The sequence below is a fragment of the Photinus pyralis genome, unplaced genomic scaffold (genome assembly GCF_008802855.1).
Source record: "Photinus pyralis isolate 1611_PpyrPB1 unplaced genomic scaffold, Ppyr1.3 Ppyr1.4_LG3a, whole genome shotgun sequence".
NCBI classification, from domain to species: domain Eukaryota; kingdom Metazoa; phylum Arthropoda; class Insecta; order Coleoptera; family Lampyridae; genus Photinus; species Photinus pyralis.
In genome coordinates, this window is record NW_022170509.1 from 8,051,867 (window position 1) to 8,068,250 (window position 16,384).

Sequence of the window (16,384 nt, forward strand, 5' to 3'; positions counted from 1 at the left end):
CAATCTATTTGAAAAATGATTGCTATTGTTTCCAAGGTATCGTTTATCCAGATGGAGACGACTGACAAAAACTATTACGAATTCAAAAAGTGGGAACCCATAGTTATAAAGTTCTGATGCTCAATATTTTTTTAATAAACGACACAATCCAGTGCGCTAATACAACAAAGAATAAAAAAAATCTTACCTTGACGGTTTGTGATTTAAGTTGTTTGTCGGGATCTGGAAGATATTCTAAGGTTATTCCATAAAATTGTCCTTTATTTATGTAAGTAATACGATCGTCTTCACGCCTTTGCGATGTTGATATCGGCGTTTCTAGGAAGTATTTAAAACCATACGGCAAAAATCTGAAAATAAAGGTGTCTTGTAGTTAATTTTGACAGCCGGTCATAAAAGTACTTCAATTATTGCCTAGGCACATGTTGAAATTGAACTGGTTTTCTAACGAGTTACATGACAATTAGGAATGCGAAGGGACATATTGTTAATGGGCTCTTTCAGTTGGTACCCTACGACTGGACACGTAGCAAAACGGGTCTAATGTCGCCAGAAAGAAAATTTAATAAGCTGGAGTGACATTTAACGAAATTTCGACCTCGTGAAAGACCATGGAAGTAAAACGTTTGTTGAGCGAACTTTTTTTCTTTTGCGCTGTATGACATAAGGTACTTGTATCAAGTGACACTAGCAATCGAGTTTGTCCGGTTCATGGCAGTGGACTACCTATATTCCGAGGTCAAAAAATTCATGTACCCTGTCCGTTTTATTTTCCTGCTTTGTATGTGTAACCAGTGGCAATGTCCGTACTTCCGAGAATTGACCAAAAATGTTCTCATTTATATTTACTGGAAACATTACGACGGGCAGTTATCACGTATATGTGAATTGCGATGGCGACAAGACATGGATTAACGCATAGACGTAGAGCAGGCGTTTATATACTGTTATCGCCATCAGATTCTTATATATTTAACGCGCTTTCCAGTTGTACGACAGATGCCTTACTTACATCGAACTGGATTAATTTATGTATCGTTGTTATAACGGTTTAGCATTGCCCAGTTACGATAATGGGTGTAATAAAAGTAATGTCCATTTTTATAATGTAAAAGTTTTCACTATGAGGAAGAGGGAAGTACTTACATTTTAGGTATTTGTATTTTGTCGGCATCGTTTTGACGGCCAAAATCGTGCCAAGGACGACTTCTGCTGCCAGTTTGAGCACCAGATTGGGCAGTAGTAACGACGCCGCGTTGACTCATAGATAGGGGATCCAGCAGCGAAGGATTTGTTTGACATAGCTCCGTGTAGTCAAACGACTGCAATGACCAAGCGTTGTTTTGTTAATCCAATAATTTAAATGTTGTAAATGCGAGTGACACGCGTGAGTTATAGGCTATTAAGAAGTAAACAATGCTCGTTACATAGCACATTATATTATTCACTTAGCGTATATACTCGCATTTCATGCATATCGAGATCTGCGGGGATTAGTGCTCACCTGTTGCATCGTGTTCTGGTCGCGAGGTGTGATGGCATCTGCACCAATTCCACTATCCGGACTTGGTAAATCCACGGTAAGGCCGGCAGCGGTGGCGGCGGCAATAACTCCTTTATTGTGATACGCACTGGATTGCCGAACATATCGTTCGACGAAACTAGCTGTCGTTCCACCGCCAACCGCTTCCTCGCCATAATTTAACTGATTTTGGCGCAATTGACTCGTATAAATAGGCTCCGGAGTGCCAGCCCCGGAGGCAACGGTAGTAAAATACTCCCGATAATACGGATCGGTGACGGTAAACGCTCCTGAGCTAGACGCTCGCACTGTAGAACTCGTATAACCGCCGCTAATCGCGTTTTGGGTGTATTGGGTTACATGATCACTATAAGGGATAGGCGAAGGAGTTCCACTACCACTGTGAGTATTATTCATAGTCGCAAATATTTGAGTGCTGTACATTGCCGGCTTGAGGCCATCCGAAGATACAAACTCTATGGGACCGGTGTTAGAGCCATCGGCAAGTAAACTGCTATGTGAAGAAGTCGGTGTTCCATTTACTGAACGAGAAGCATGTTGCGGAGAGTTAAGACAACTTTCGTCTTTAATTGTGTTGACATCCACCACCAAATCCCCCGGCTGGCCGCTCACGGAAGATACCAGCACAACCTATAACCACCAAATGTTACAATACCTACATCAGTTTATAAAATTCAATGCTTCAGAATGCCCACGACTTTAATCATTATCATTCCAAAGCGCAAAATTATTTTAATTAATTTATCAATCAAAATCACTACTGGTACAACTATATACGCACTCCATCACTAAAGAAGCAACAGGCGAGCACGAGAGGGTTACACAAAAAAAAACACTAATCAATCACCTTGTGTCGCGGTTGTTTGCTAACGATTATCGATCCATCCAGACCTGGAGAACTCGCGTCCAATTTCCGGTGGTGGCTCAAGTCTTCCGGTTCGCGTTTCACTATGTGCAAACTTTGGCTACCGGAGGCCGTGGGCTGTGCATAACCAACGTGTTGGTTTATAAATAAACCTTGTATGTCTTGAGTACTTAGTTGATTTGCGGTGCTTAGAGGCGGGTTTGTCAGCTCTAAGCCAGCCCCACTCACTAGCCCATTGGCCGCCTTTAACTGCGATGTCAGGATTCCACCAGCCTGGGAACTCGTCCTGCAACAAACGTATTAATTACAACAATTGCACATCACCTTACGTGCACTTAGAATGTTTTTGGCCACACTGCGAGATTTGGGAGCCAGTGCTAGATACTTATGTGGGTGCATGTTTGAATAAAATATAATCCGGAATCACGTGTTTGAGTAATTGAACGTCGCGGCATTGTGAAGGTGACCCAGTCCGATCAGTTTTAAGAGCAAAACAAAAAGTTCACGCAAATCTAGTAACCTCGTCATCACTCATCTCTTCTTATTGTACGCGCGGACCCTTTTGGGTAATATCTTATACAAATTTAAACCTATTGTGTTCCTGACTGTTCTTATTCATACTAAGTCGGTACATCTCTTGAAACTGCGATGTCTATAAACTACACTCTTTCAAATAAGAAAGGGTTAAGAGGGGCTGAAATTTGATTCTCCCCGAAACTTTATATCAACGTTTTACTGTAATGTATTCAAATGCGCATCTCAACATTTATCTTTTGCAAAATTTATCCGTTCATTGTAATTTGCATGTCACCCCATATAGACATGGGTTTCATACACTTATACTCGAATTAATTATAAAGATCGTGTGAAAAATAAGGAGAAAATGAACGTTGTGTGTAAGAAAATCTTACTCCTACTAAGAAAATAAAGGAAACACATAAGAATTACCTGAAAGGATAACCGCTAAATAAATCTCACGTTTGGGGGTCCATCCTCATCGCGCGGATATAATTTGTAAATAGAAATGTAGAGGGTTCCAACCTGATACTATCGGTATCACGTTACTATGTAGATCTCAGATAGGCATTTTAATAAGTAGGATTAAAATTACATATGTAGCTCATATTGTATACCCAAACCCATGCATTTGCCTGAAGCGGTCACGGTAAAAAAACCAAGATTCTTTGGGAAATGCTACGGGAGCAAGGACTTACAATCAAGCATTACGCTCCTTTGAATAATTTTGATTTATTTAGCAGATAAACCACACGTAGAGAAACGTTTGACGTTTTGTTGCCGTTCGACTCATTAATTGTATTTTGTTTTGTTTCTAAAAACATGGAAGAGATCAGTCGCGCGAAAAAATTTAGTGCGGTAATCTTGAAAAGGCAGGAGCGGTTAATGACTTGCATTGGAAACTGGTGACCTCACACATCCACATAAATTACGAGTGCTTTTTCTCCGGAGGCATTATAAAAGAATAATCAATGAAATATGGTAATAATCTCGCAAATCTTGATTTACAAATAATGAGATATTTGCGCAAAATCCACAGTTTTCGTTCCGAATTTATCGCGAAATACTTCTTTTTCATGTCAATTCAACAGAGAGCGAGGTAAAAAAAAGCAAAAATAAATCGGCACAAATTATGCATGGAGCAGTCCCGGAGAGGGCTTGCGACGAGGACAGGCGCTATTCAGAATATTTTTTTACTTTAATCCTATTGTGTTGTGTAATATATAGTGCAATGAAGCAGACTGCTGCTATAAATATCTTTCCAGACATTTTTAATTTGAAAAGAAGCAAGGGAAAAACGCACATTCCGCAACGTTTAAAACATACTTCTAATGCACATAAATAATACGCATATATTTATAAATCTATTTTATGACACCGTTTCTGATGTGGGTGTCCGTAAAGGGAGAAAATCTAAACGTTGCACTTCACAGTTAATCAAAGTCAAGATCGTACAAAAGCAAGGAGCTTTACTAAAATGAATCATTTCAATCCGTATTTTCAAGCAAAGCATCAGAATGGAGAGTAGTAACTAGAGTATTAGGTAAAAGAAAAACAGATTAATTATTGAGTCCCTGTACAGAAAAACGCCGAATAAGGAATAACAGTTGACTGTGCTTAGGCATGTAACTGTGACATCAGCTTTTGGTCAGAATTTTTCAGTGTTTTTCACAGTAGATCCATATTTTTCACTTTATTTGCGCGTGGAAGTGAGTAAGTAATTGCTATTACTAGAGAAACCCAAAATGCAAGGAAAAATGATTTCATACGGTATGATCTGCTTATACTTTCATCATGTCGTTCATGCATTTCTCATCTACCAGCTGCAGGGCTTTAGTTTATGACTAAAATTTGGACTGGTTCCAAAAGACGAAGTATTTGCATTTTTGAATGAACTTCAGACTGCCGAACAGCCACTAAATTTAGTTCGCCAGATTTCACAAAGAAATTGAAGACTTATCATAAGCACCATTATCACAAACTCGAGAAAAAGTTCATGGATACCACAGGCAAGTCTTTTTCCCAAAGACGCTTGCGGGCAAAGACCCAGATGGAGGGCTTCGGATTTGCCCAATATTGTCATTATACCTAGGTACTTAAAGCTCCCCCGGAAAATTTGCCCCTGGAATGTAAAATTAGCTTCCGTCGGAATACTCCATCACCAGGAACTCGCTCCAAGAAAAAATTTGATGAAGCTTTTCCATGGCAACCCCATCTATAATTTATACTTTCATCCCAATTACCAAACAGTACCTATATAGTCTTCAACCCACAGAAACTATTTTTTGCCTCTCAGCTCGCATTCGGAAATCTGACTTCTAATGCGGCTCATATTCAATTCAATAGTGACATCGCAGTCTCGTTTCGTTCTCGAGTTAGACGAGGGACAGACGGATAAAACCATCACACAATTGGAATTTCTTTCTTTCGGAAAATTTTCCTAAAAAAACCGCGAGGAAAATTCCTCGAACGCCAGTTTTCCGGGGCGAATATACTGAGTGCATCCGGATCAGAGTTCACTTCGTACGGGTGCGGCATCAGATTTACATGGTTTCCGTAAAGGCTCAGCAATCAATAGGTACCCAATTCATCCGAAGCAAAACATGCCGGTACAACCCTTTGCAACTGAGATGGGCTCTGCGTTTACACGACAAACCCTAATTAACTATCTGACTCCCCTGCTGTTGCACAGTTAGCATCAGATCAACAGCCAAGAGGTCGGAAAAAAATTCAGAAACGGGATTTTGTGTGGGGATAGGGTCAGGGGTTAATCTCCCCCATTTTTATCCTTAATTAGCAATTAAACCTAATTTCCCCGAGTTTAGAACCTGTGCCCCAGCGGTCTTTGGTGGTCTACAAAACTGTATCATTTGTTAAAACAGGCCTTAATTAACACATAATTCCATTTTCAAAACTTTACGCTCAAGCGTCTTTAGTATCGCCTCCAAAACGTATGTTTCGGATTTGCACAGAATTATCTTAAAACATGTGGACCTACTTGAAATTAAGCACTAACACAATATAAACTCGACCGAGGGTTGTAACAGTCTGTGTCTTTGTGAAAAATATAATCGATTGTGCTTTTATGCTCACCGTTTGTGCAGTTGGTTTCGGAGATAATTGAAAAACATCCCCCCAACATGTAACTTCTTCATACTTAAACGGTGGTCTTACGTATAGTATTTCGATCGCTTTAAATTCCTCTTTTCTAACCCAAATATTTTGAAAAACACTCAAGTCAACACGCCATTTTTCACTTAGCCCTCATTTGATTTTTCCAAACATCTCCCAAACCAGGTTAAGCGTTTACTTAGTCCCCATTTGATTTTTACAAATATATTCGAAACTAAAAAGGCATAGACCGAGGCATAGACTGTGAGCATCATAAAAACACAATTAAGCATAATCAAAGTAGTATGTGATACCGTTGTTTCAGAATTAAAAAGTTCATTTGGGGGAAGAGTGGGGAGGGGGGGGGGTTAACGTTCACTTAGTCCCCATTTGTGTTTTCGGAATATTTCTGAAACCAAAAAGGCATACACCGTGAGCATACTGCACGATAGAGCACAATTGAGGCACAGTAGATACAAACAAGTTAAAAAAGTAATCGTAAACGATTTACAAAAAGCGCATTTCCCATTTGTATGATGAAACTTCTGTTAAAATCGTAAAAATACGGCCACAAATATGAAAGATGGCGTTGCATAGGTGCAATCCATTTTTGACGTGCTACTTCAATTTCAGTTTATGAGAAGAATTTCATTTCAATGCTTTTCTAAATAAGAAAGTTAGCACTGCGCATGCGCAAAACCAAATTTTGAAACTGGCATTAGATTTTCATTTATTCCAAGTGCCTATGTATCAAATTGCGTTTAAATGCTTCCATAAATAAAAAGGTTGGCACTGCGCATGGGCGAAACCAAATTTTGAAACTGGCGTTAGATTTTCATTTATTCAAAGTGAATACTTTTATAAATAAAAACGTTTGCAATTCGGTTTATAAATGGTAGGGGCACTGAATTTTGAATCGATTCGACTGGAATTGGCTGAAGCTGAACTTGAGGTTACTCGTGGGAATACTTTCTGGGCACTGCAAACAAAACAAACACATGCACCGCATGGGTTCGCACGGGTTTGATAGAATCACTTATCTTGTAGAGGAAGTTACACGGACGATGAAACGGCACACCACATACTTTGTTGAATGCCTCGCTCTAGTCCAACTCAGACGATCCATGTTAAGGGTGTCCTGACCGGACATGGCTACGATGATTAGAGCCGCCTCCCCTTCCAGCATCCTTAGGTTCATCTCACGTGTGGGATGGCTTGAGTGACGTTGAGGGGTCGAACGACTCTAGTCAGATAGGTAGTACAAAGGGCCCGAATTTGAGGCGTAGGTACGCGTAGACCCTGTCTACCTTCCTATCGTAATCCAGAATCAAGAATGGGCCACGAGAATCAAATCATCAAACATACATTCATTTTATTTCGTTCGTGGCCGTATAGACGTAGAGGAGAATCTACGGGTACCTCTAGAGCGCACAGTTCGTGAATACACAACGGGGAGGCTGAGAGTCAAGATGACCACCAACATTTGTGTGCAGGAGCTGTGGGGTACCGTAAGACTATTTTCAAAAGTTTGAACGGCACAATTCAGTAAGCATCGAGCACAAATGATTACCATTATTGCTTATTCCATATCTGTAAAAAACGTGGGGGCTAGGAGTCAAGTTGGCCCCCGAGATTTGAGTGCAGGAACTACCATGTAGCGGAAGACTATTTTCAAATATTTGACCGGCACAATCCAATATGCATCGAGCACAACTCGTTAAAGTAGCATTGGAATTTGCACGTTAAAAAAACCGGGGGGTCAAATGAGAGTCAAACCGTTGGAATATTTGAACCCCCGCAGATTGATTGAAACGTAAGTGAGGAGATTTAAACGCAGTAACTATCGTGTACCGTAAAACTATTGTCGAATATTTGAACGGCACAATCCAATATGCAGTGAGCACAACTCGTTAAAGTAGTAATGGAATTTGTAAGTTAAAAAAACCGGGGGGCTGGGCGTCAAATTGGCCCCCGCGTTTCAATTAAAAAAAATTGATTTTCCAGATCAGCACAAATTAAAATCGAATCAGCACAATTTAGCCCAACCCTAGCACTATATAAAAATCGTCATTACACATTTTTTTTTAATTGCGGGGGCTAACTTGATGGAGCTCGTCCCAACGAATGCCCGGACGGACGGACAATAGCGCATTTTTTTAAATTTTTGTGAAAATTAGCTAAAAATGGTTCAAGTAAACGAAATACGTTATCATCTTCCTAAAACGAATTTATTATCCGTTCGTATAAACAAATCACACGTTTAGGGTCCATAATTTTTGACAATTTTATTTGTTTATTGCCGCAATTGATTCCAATAGTTACTGTTAACGCAAACTTTCAAGAAAATATCCTCAACGCATCATAAGCTGAATTTCCGAGAAAATGTATTTTAGTTAATCCTTTAATCCATCCAGCTTTACCTTTCCTAAGAATTTTCTTGCTTTCAACAAAGACCCTGTCTTCCTTCCCAGTAACCTTTTAATTTCATTGTGAATATTTTCGACTATAACCCCTTTTTACCCTGTCACCCACACACACACAACTAACCACTTGGAGTAGGTACATGTTAAACTGTTAAAAGTTATATATTTTGTTTTATTTTAATTTGAGAGAAAGTGGAACTATAGCAGTAATGAATTGCTAGTTCGAGGGTGAATTTACAACTCGCCCGAAACAGTTACCACTTGCGGGAAGAAATGTCTTATTACATTAAGTAGTAGAAAAAAAATACTAGAAAAAAATGCTGGTCTACAGAGTGCATTCGTATAACTTAAATATCGATGAACAATGTAAATTTAGTGTAAATATCAAGATCGGATCCACGAATTTCAGGACATAAATCCACACCGTATATGGGGTGATAGCAATCTTGAGAGATTTGTTCTTTTTTAATTAAATGACTCAGAGAGGGATAAAATGTTCCGACGAAGTTTTTTTCGAATGGCAAATGCGAATGGAATTTGTTATTGTCTTTAGTACAATACGGACGGTTGAATGTTGTTAGATAGAAAACCCAACCCCTAAATGTTATTCCTTGTCGTTTTACTAATGAGGTCTCTTGTATTTAATATCACATAAATCAACTTACGACCAAATATCGCCGAGTTTATCCTTTGAATCCGCAGGAAGGGCAGGTAATTTATAATATTCGTAGATGAGCCCCATAGTGGTGGCTTGGTCTTCGGCGCCGCCACCGATGTTTAGCATAGCGGTGGTGGCTGCAGTCAGGGGGTGCTCGTAATTAGAAGTTCGCCAGGTTTGTTGGTCTTCTTGAGGGGCTCCCCCCTCGGGCAGCTCGGCCATACCCCGGGGAGCCGCCGCTGACAATTCACCCGCACCTCCTGTGTGAGTGCTGCCACTGGACTCCAAACTGTCCTTTCGTTTTCTACGACAAATGAAAAAGCAATATTTACTAACTGAATATATTTTTAGATAAATTAGTTACATCGAAGGACATTTTTTGGCAGCCTTTTGTGTCTAGCGGCGGCGTATCGAGGTATTGGCGATATCCAATTTAAAACGAGCCCCAATACTGACTGCGTAACTTACCCTTGTAACTGTGTTAATGAAAAAGGGATTCTCGTAAAATCCGGTATTAAATGGTAGTATTGAGTGGGCATTGATGAGAGATTAGGCTGAAATATCTTTATAGTAGTCAAACCCGTTTATTTTCATTCAAACCGTGTGTACCTATTATGCACTAAACTGAAGGCAGAAATACCGACAGCTTTGCGTGTAATTAAATACGTGCGATTTTCTGAGAGGCGTGAGCAAATTTTTAATGTAAATTATAAAAGTGGTACTCTCTTGATGGAGGTGACCAACAACATAATATGTTTACGTGTTTTGGTAAAAGATCACAAGCATTACCAACGAATCGATTAGGCAGTTATTAAAAGTTTAAGTGGAATGTTAATACCTTTAACAATTACAAATTCTCAAGGATATTAGTTATGCTATTATAAACAACTTAGAAAGTAAAATGTCACAGGGCGTTTTTCTTCCATTTGTGCATCGTTGGAAGAACGCACCGCGCGAGAATAGGAATTAATCAAAGCTCCGAAAATTACGCCCAGGTAGCTCAGCTTAAACGGGAAATTAATTGATGCCATCCGTTTTTTTGGTTTTTACTACCCATAAACAGAAGAGGTGAATATATCATAGTCGCAATGCCACAAAATGCGATGCAAAATTTACGAGTGGTGTGTATGTTTAACGTTATTTGGAACGGGAAGGGCACAATTTTTTATGACAGATACAGATGGAAGCTCATTAATAATAGCAATAGATCAGACGTTATAGACTAACGGTACTGTATTTGATTACCTTACCCAGATTTTGAAACATTAGATACAAACCTTCCCGTTCGCATTGCCACAAAGCGTCACACTAATTATATCACACTATCCCATTTAAATAAACTTATGGATAAATAATTAGATGTACAAGGTATAATGACGATTTATATCCGCAACTACGCCTTCATTAAAAAAATACCGCGATTGTTTAATAATGGATGGAGTTTTTTAAATAAATACTCCAATTGAAATCTTGGTATTTAAATCAATTAATTATTCTTTAGAATGTTACAAATACGCAACTGTATCATATAAGTGGGTAGGTGCGGCATTTTGCATAAACCAAATGTGATTTTTTCAAGACGTTTTATAACCTACCTACGTTTGATGATGACGGAATTATTAAAACTGACCAATCTATAGAAATCCAAGAAAATCAATGATCTTCTAATAAATGCCAATTAGTCCCGTGGGAGCAGTGGCAAACTGCCCTATCGTTTTGTTCAATACAACGGGTCATTTTTAATTTTGCGTATCAGTTGATAAATGGCACAATAATGTCTTAACGGTAAAACGAGTAATTGCAGTTTAAAACTTGACACAGCAGAGTTTTGATCAAAAGGGGCCACACCTGAACAATTATTCACAGACGATTGCAGTACTGATTCTATCAAGTTAAATTATAATTGAACAATTTTGTTGGCATCGGGACACGGGGGAACAATAAAGAAAAGTGAAAAACGGGCAACGATTACGAACGATCGAAGAATAGATTTCAATTAGCAAAATCAGTTTGTCTTTTCGACTAAAACCTACAAGAAAAGTTTCACACGATCCCCTGGTAATTTTATCGCACTCGCATCCTCGATGAAACTGCGTTTATATTTTTATTTACACAAGAATCAATGGTTTATTTTAACTTCGTTCGGTAATTGCGGTCGCTTGTTGCTTTATATTTATAGTGTTTATTGTTTTGATAAGGAGCTCATTCAAATGCGTAGGTAGACAGAAAGATAATTTTATGGAAAGATATCATCGATCTATCTTTTGGAAACCCAAGCCGACATCTACTTTGCTTATATTGCAGCTCAGTAGGTATCAAACCCATATTCAGGATGTGTACACGTACTTATTCTATTATGTTAGCGCATTGAATAAAAACTTAGGATTGCCGGACCTATCCAGGCAAAGTTCGAGGTTATTTCGTATTACGAATTATTATTTCATCCGGGTTTGCCAGATGAGTTTCAAAATTATTTTATGTAGGTATTTAAAATTAGAAATACAGGATTGTCCCCGTTGAAACTGACACATTTTAACCGTAAACAAATAAGATGAAAATTACGGTTTCAACGAGTGAGCTTCACATTTAAAAAAAATCCCCATCCCCTATTTAATTTTGTTTAGTTGAAAATACAGAATTTTTTCCGTCTCTCGCGGTTTTCTAAAGGATACTTGGAACATTGCCTAACCGACACCTGGCAAACCCAATATTGGCAATGCTGGAATTACCTAGGCAAACCTAAGTTTATAGCAATAAAACTGAATGTTTGTATGTTTCTTATGCCTACCGAACCGTTGACCCGATTACGATGAAATTTTGGAGAATGGTTGGGCGTATGGCCGCGAAGGTTTTCAATTTAGTAAAATTGCAACCGCTAAAACCGAGCTTATGTCCCATCCCGTTGACTGATAGGGGTTATGAAGTTCGCTGGGTCTACTAGTTTATAATATATACGAGGAAGAATATATCGAAAAAGTTTTGGAGAAAAATTGTACACAGTTACCGGCGCCATGCTTCCAAACTGTTTTTGATGATCGCCAGTGGCGTATCAAACTTTTTAATGGAACCCCATATTTTGTTGCAGTATTTTTTTATGTAACGTGTTATACTCTTAACTTTGGCGATTTCGCTGTTATAACCTTTCTTCGTCAAAATTTGACAGTATTTCGAATTTTTTTTAGATTATTTTTTTAATGAAGTACCTAAAAAATCATGTGACAGTGAAAGAGGTCGTCGTCGTCACCACGATTTATTTTCTTTAAAAGAATTTATATAACCACGAAATGGTCAAAGTTAAGGTGATAACATCAACATGTCCCATAAAAAATTTCCAAAAATATACGGGGTTTCGTTTAGACTTTAGATCGAACCCGATTAAAAGTTATTTAAAAATAAACTGAAAAGCATCGCTTTGCAAAAAAAGTTACAGCCCTTTGAATTTTCTTTCGAAATTGGTTTCTAGTCTATAACTTTTCATTGAGAAGTGATCGAAAAAGTACGAATTGATTTGGATTCTACGCACCAAAATTAATAAGAAAAAGTGTTTTCCCGAGAAATTTTGATGTAGTCGATTTTTGCTAAAGAAGGAAGGTTATACACTGCCCTTTTTTGATCCCCGAAAAAAAAATTGTCTCAGATCGATCCGGAAAAAAATTTTTCTTATAGAATGTGTCCTGTAGAATCCATAATTTCAAACAGTTCCAAGATTGGGCTACTAGTTCAAAAGTTACAGCCCTTTGAATTTTTTTTCGAAATTGGTTTCTTGTCTATAACTTTTGATTGAGAAGTCTGATCGAAAAAGTACGAATTGATTTGGATTCTACGCACCAAAATTAATAAGAAAAAGTGTTTTCCCGAGAAATTTTGGTGTAGTCGATCTTTGCTAAAAAAAGGAAGGTTATACACTGCCTTTTTTTGATCCCCGAAAAAAAATTGTCTCAGATTGACCCGGAAAAAAATTTTTCTTATAGAATGTGTCCTGTAGAATCCATAATTTCTAACAGTTCCAAGATTGGGCTACTAGTACAAAAGTTACAGCCCACTCCATGATTAAAAATGATAATGAAAAAAAGTTTGGATAAAACAAACTCAACTAAAAAATGACCCCCTCCCCTCCATTTTTTTTACGGTAATACACGTTTTGAATCACCAAGAATCCGACTCAAACAAAATCTCGTTGATGGTGATCTATCTGTCGATCTGTACTCTCATCAAATAATTTTCTGATTTCATAAATAATGGTACCTGTGCTTTTCTAATTAGGTACGTATAATAATAGCTCAGGTTTATTTACCAGTACATTACGTTATCGGTAATAGTTTTAACTGTAATGCGGGTGGTATATATGCTGGCCACAGCAAATTTTTAAAAATGGGTTCAATAATTGAATTTTACATGATTAAAGAGAATCACTAATTAACAAACTATTTTGTTTAATTTGAGTTTTTCTCTTAAATTTGATTGTGCTTTTTATGCTACTATATCCAAAAAGTGTACTCTTTAAGCATATGTAATGAAAAAAAACTAGTGGTTGCTATTTAAAAAAAAACTATACCCCTTCTAACCATTCAGAAGTACGCCACTCACCACAAACTAGACATTTTCACCCTGTATAAAACTATCAAAAAAGTAGAGAGTAGAGACTGGTGGGCGAAGTGAGTTTGATGCGTAGGTATATCGCACATTCTCTATGGGGAAGCACTTTTTGATGGTGAAAACATTTTCCCCACTAAATTGATGCCCAAATAGGAACTCTTCGCAAAAACCCCTGCGTCGTACACGCCAGGTACCCACGTGTAATAGATCGTACTCATAAAGACTACTAACTAATTATAGCAAGTCGGAAGAGGAAGCGTGTGCATAAACTGATCAACCAAGCAATACATAAAGTGACCATTTGCTTAGGACGATGCTTTTACAGGCCATAATTTTACTCTAATTAACGACCTCGTTAACGACGAGATTGCCAATACAAAAAAATTGTTTTTTATCAGCCTTCCATCACCTAAACTCTCGATTTCGCAGTGATTTAATTAGTGGGTATGCTCAATCTTCATTAACACGTCCAGATGGAATGAATTCATTATAAAATTTCCTTTGTAACAGCCAACTTGCTTACCATTCAAAATTCGTTCACTCACGACACCAAAATCTTATTTGATTTATTAACGAACTCCTAAGCGAGTTCATGATCTTGGATTCTGTTCCGTCCGTCTGTGTACATGAAACTCTATTGTCTTTAATGAAGTATGGCAGCGCGCGACGCTTAGCAAGAGTCGAGCATGAGGTACCACTTAGTTGTGAAGTTTTACTTCTTGATACTGTGTGATAAAAACATTTCGATTCATTCAATTAAACTCTTACAAACCCATTGAAAATGCGGGTTTGTTTTATGTTTTGTTGACCTTTAAATACTAGTATTTCAATTTAGATATTGGACTTATGAACAATGTAAGGTCAGCTCACGGTATAAACATCGTGGGTCAGCCGCTTTTCATTTTTTCCGGTAAATTTTAAAGCTCGACACTTACGAAATGAAAATAGAAATAGAAATAAGTTGGCTAATAGATCTGCACTTAATTAGGAGAAGCTTGTTAAACTGAAATTTGATAAATCTTTTCCCACATTGACACATTGTCGTATACAGGGTGAACATTTTGACTGGAACAGTGGATTTAAGGGGTTTACGGATGGAGATCGCACTATCTTTAGTGTTATTCTCAATCTGTGAATTTCATCGAGCGGATCGACACCTGCCAAAGGAACCACGGCGGTCATTTGAGATGTTTCATATTTTAATATTCAATAAACATTGTCCTTGAATATTTTGAGTTTTATTCCAATCAAATTGTAGGTAACCCTTATTGGTAGACCCTGTACCTTCAAAACACGGAATTTTTTTAAAGAAGCTTTGTGCCCAATATTATACAAACAGTGCTACCAATCTACATACTTTAAATTTGTGATTAGTGATGTACTTCTGCATGGTGATGGAGAGCATATTTTTAATGGCAACTACTAGCTTTCGTTACATATTCGCCACTGATCACAAATTTAAAGTACGTAGATTGGTAGCAATCTTTTTATAATTTTGGATACCCTAATGTTTCTTCCAGACAAAATGTTCACCCTATATAATACAGCAGTACTGGACAGCCTTGATCCTGAGGCACCACGACACACAATCGAGTTCAACAAAATCATTTGCAAGTTCAAGATTTCTGTCTACGTTTTTGCTACAGTACATAAGAATTTTGTGTGCTTTAAATATCAACCTGATAATAGTTCTAAAAATTGTAAATATCCCTTATTTGTTGGTATACTTGCAGATCGGCTGTATTTACTTTGGTGACAAGGAACTAAATTTAATGCGACTCGTCCCATTTCTTTATCCACGCCTTTCCTCTTTTGGAAGGTGTGTCATATACGTCGATCTATGTAAGTGCAATGGCAATTCCTGATTTTTTCGTGGAGTAGATTCTAACCATTCAGTACAACCATTGAAAAAACACTTATTTTCAATTCAATGCTAATAAAACCCAACACACCAAAATTTACACTATTGAGTCTCACGTCTACTTTTAAATTTGGTAATAATTTTCACGTTAATCTTTATATGAATCAACATATCCTTTTTGGACTTTGGACTACAAAACCATACCACCAAAGTTGATATGCGTTGGCGGAGGTTCTGACTTCCGATATTGATTTAAGTGAGAGTTAAGAAAAGCGGTGTATCTCAACTGTTGTTAAAGAGAGGTTTTCGCGACCCTGTGCCAGTTTTTGTGAACAAACAGAATCAAATCTAGCTACGCTTGTTTCTGAGATACAGAGCGAAAACGAAAAGTTTCACTTTTTGGGATGTTATCACATCTTACTACCCATGTAAGATAGAAAAAATGTAATAACTGCCCCTTTTAGATATGTTTACGTATAATCCAGCGGCGGAGTGAAAAAAAAATGTTTTGACCACAGTTTCAGTGATTGGTATTTTTTAAATGTAACACCCTGTATATCTTACCGTAAATTTGTTTGCATTCTTTTTCCTGATTACATTGATCTTATCACAACCTATATATATTTTTATTTTTGGCCATGAACCAAAAATAAAACTATACGGTTTTTAAATAGTAAGCCATGGATTCGTGGTGATTTTGTTTTGCTTATTCGATCCATTCCATGGTAACTAAGACCAACGAATAAAAATGGCTGACGGTAGAAACATGTCATTTCAAAATTTTGAAAAATATAACATACAATTATATAAA

At 37.7% G+C, this 16,384-nt stretch overlaps 1 protein-coding gene across 5 annotated transcripts in view; it reads right to left on the bottom strand.

Moving 5' to 3' along the window:
- The window catches only part of LOC116165551 (protein grainyhead), a 148,526-nt gene that overhangs the window by 19,909 nt on the left and 112,233 nt on the right, over nucleotides 1–16,384 (bottom strand). For 3 of the 5 annotated variants that reach the window (XM_031480095.1, XM_031480094.1, XM_031480098.1), the window contains 5 exons: nucleotides 9,124–9,420; nucleotides 2,391–2,694; nucleotides 1,505–2,173; nucleotides 1,147–1,322; nucleotides 188–350 (listed from right to left, as the gene is read on the bottom strand). In XM_031480095.1, the coding sequence (XP_031335955.1) occupies nucleotides 188–350; nucleotides 1,147–1,322; nucleotides 1,505–2,173; nucleotides 2,391–2,694; nucleotides 9,124–9,420 (1,609 nt within the window). The remainder of the gene's footprint in view (nucleotides 1–187; nucleotides 351–1,146; nucleotides 1,323–1,504; nucleotides 2,174–2,390; nucleotides 2,695–9,123; nucleotides 9,421–16,384) is intronic. The other 2 variants (XM_031480097.1, XM_031480096.1) reach the window with 2 other exon arrangements.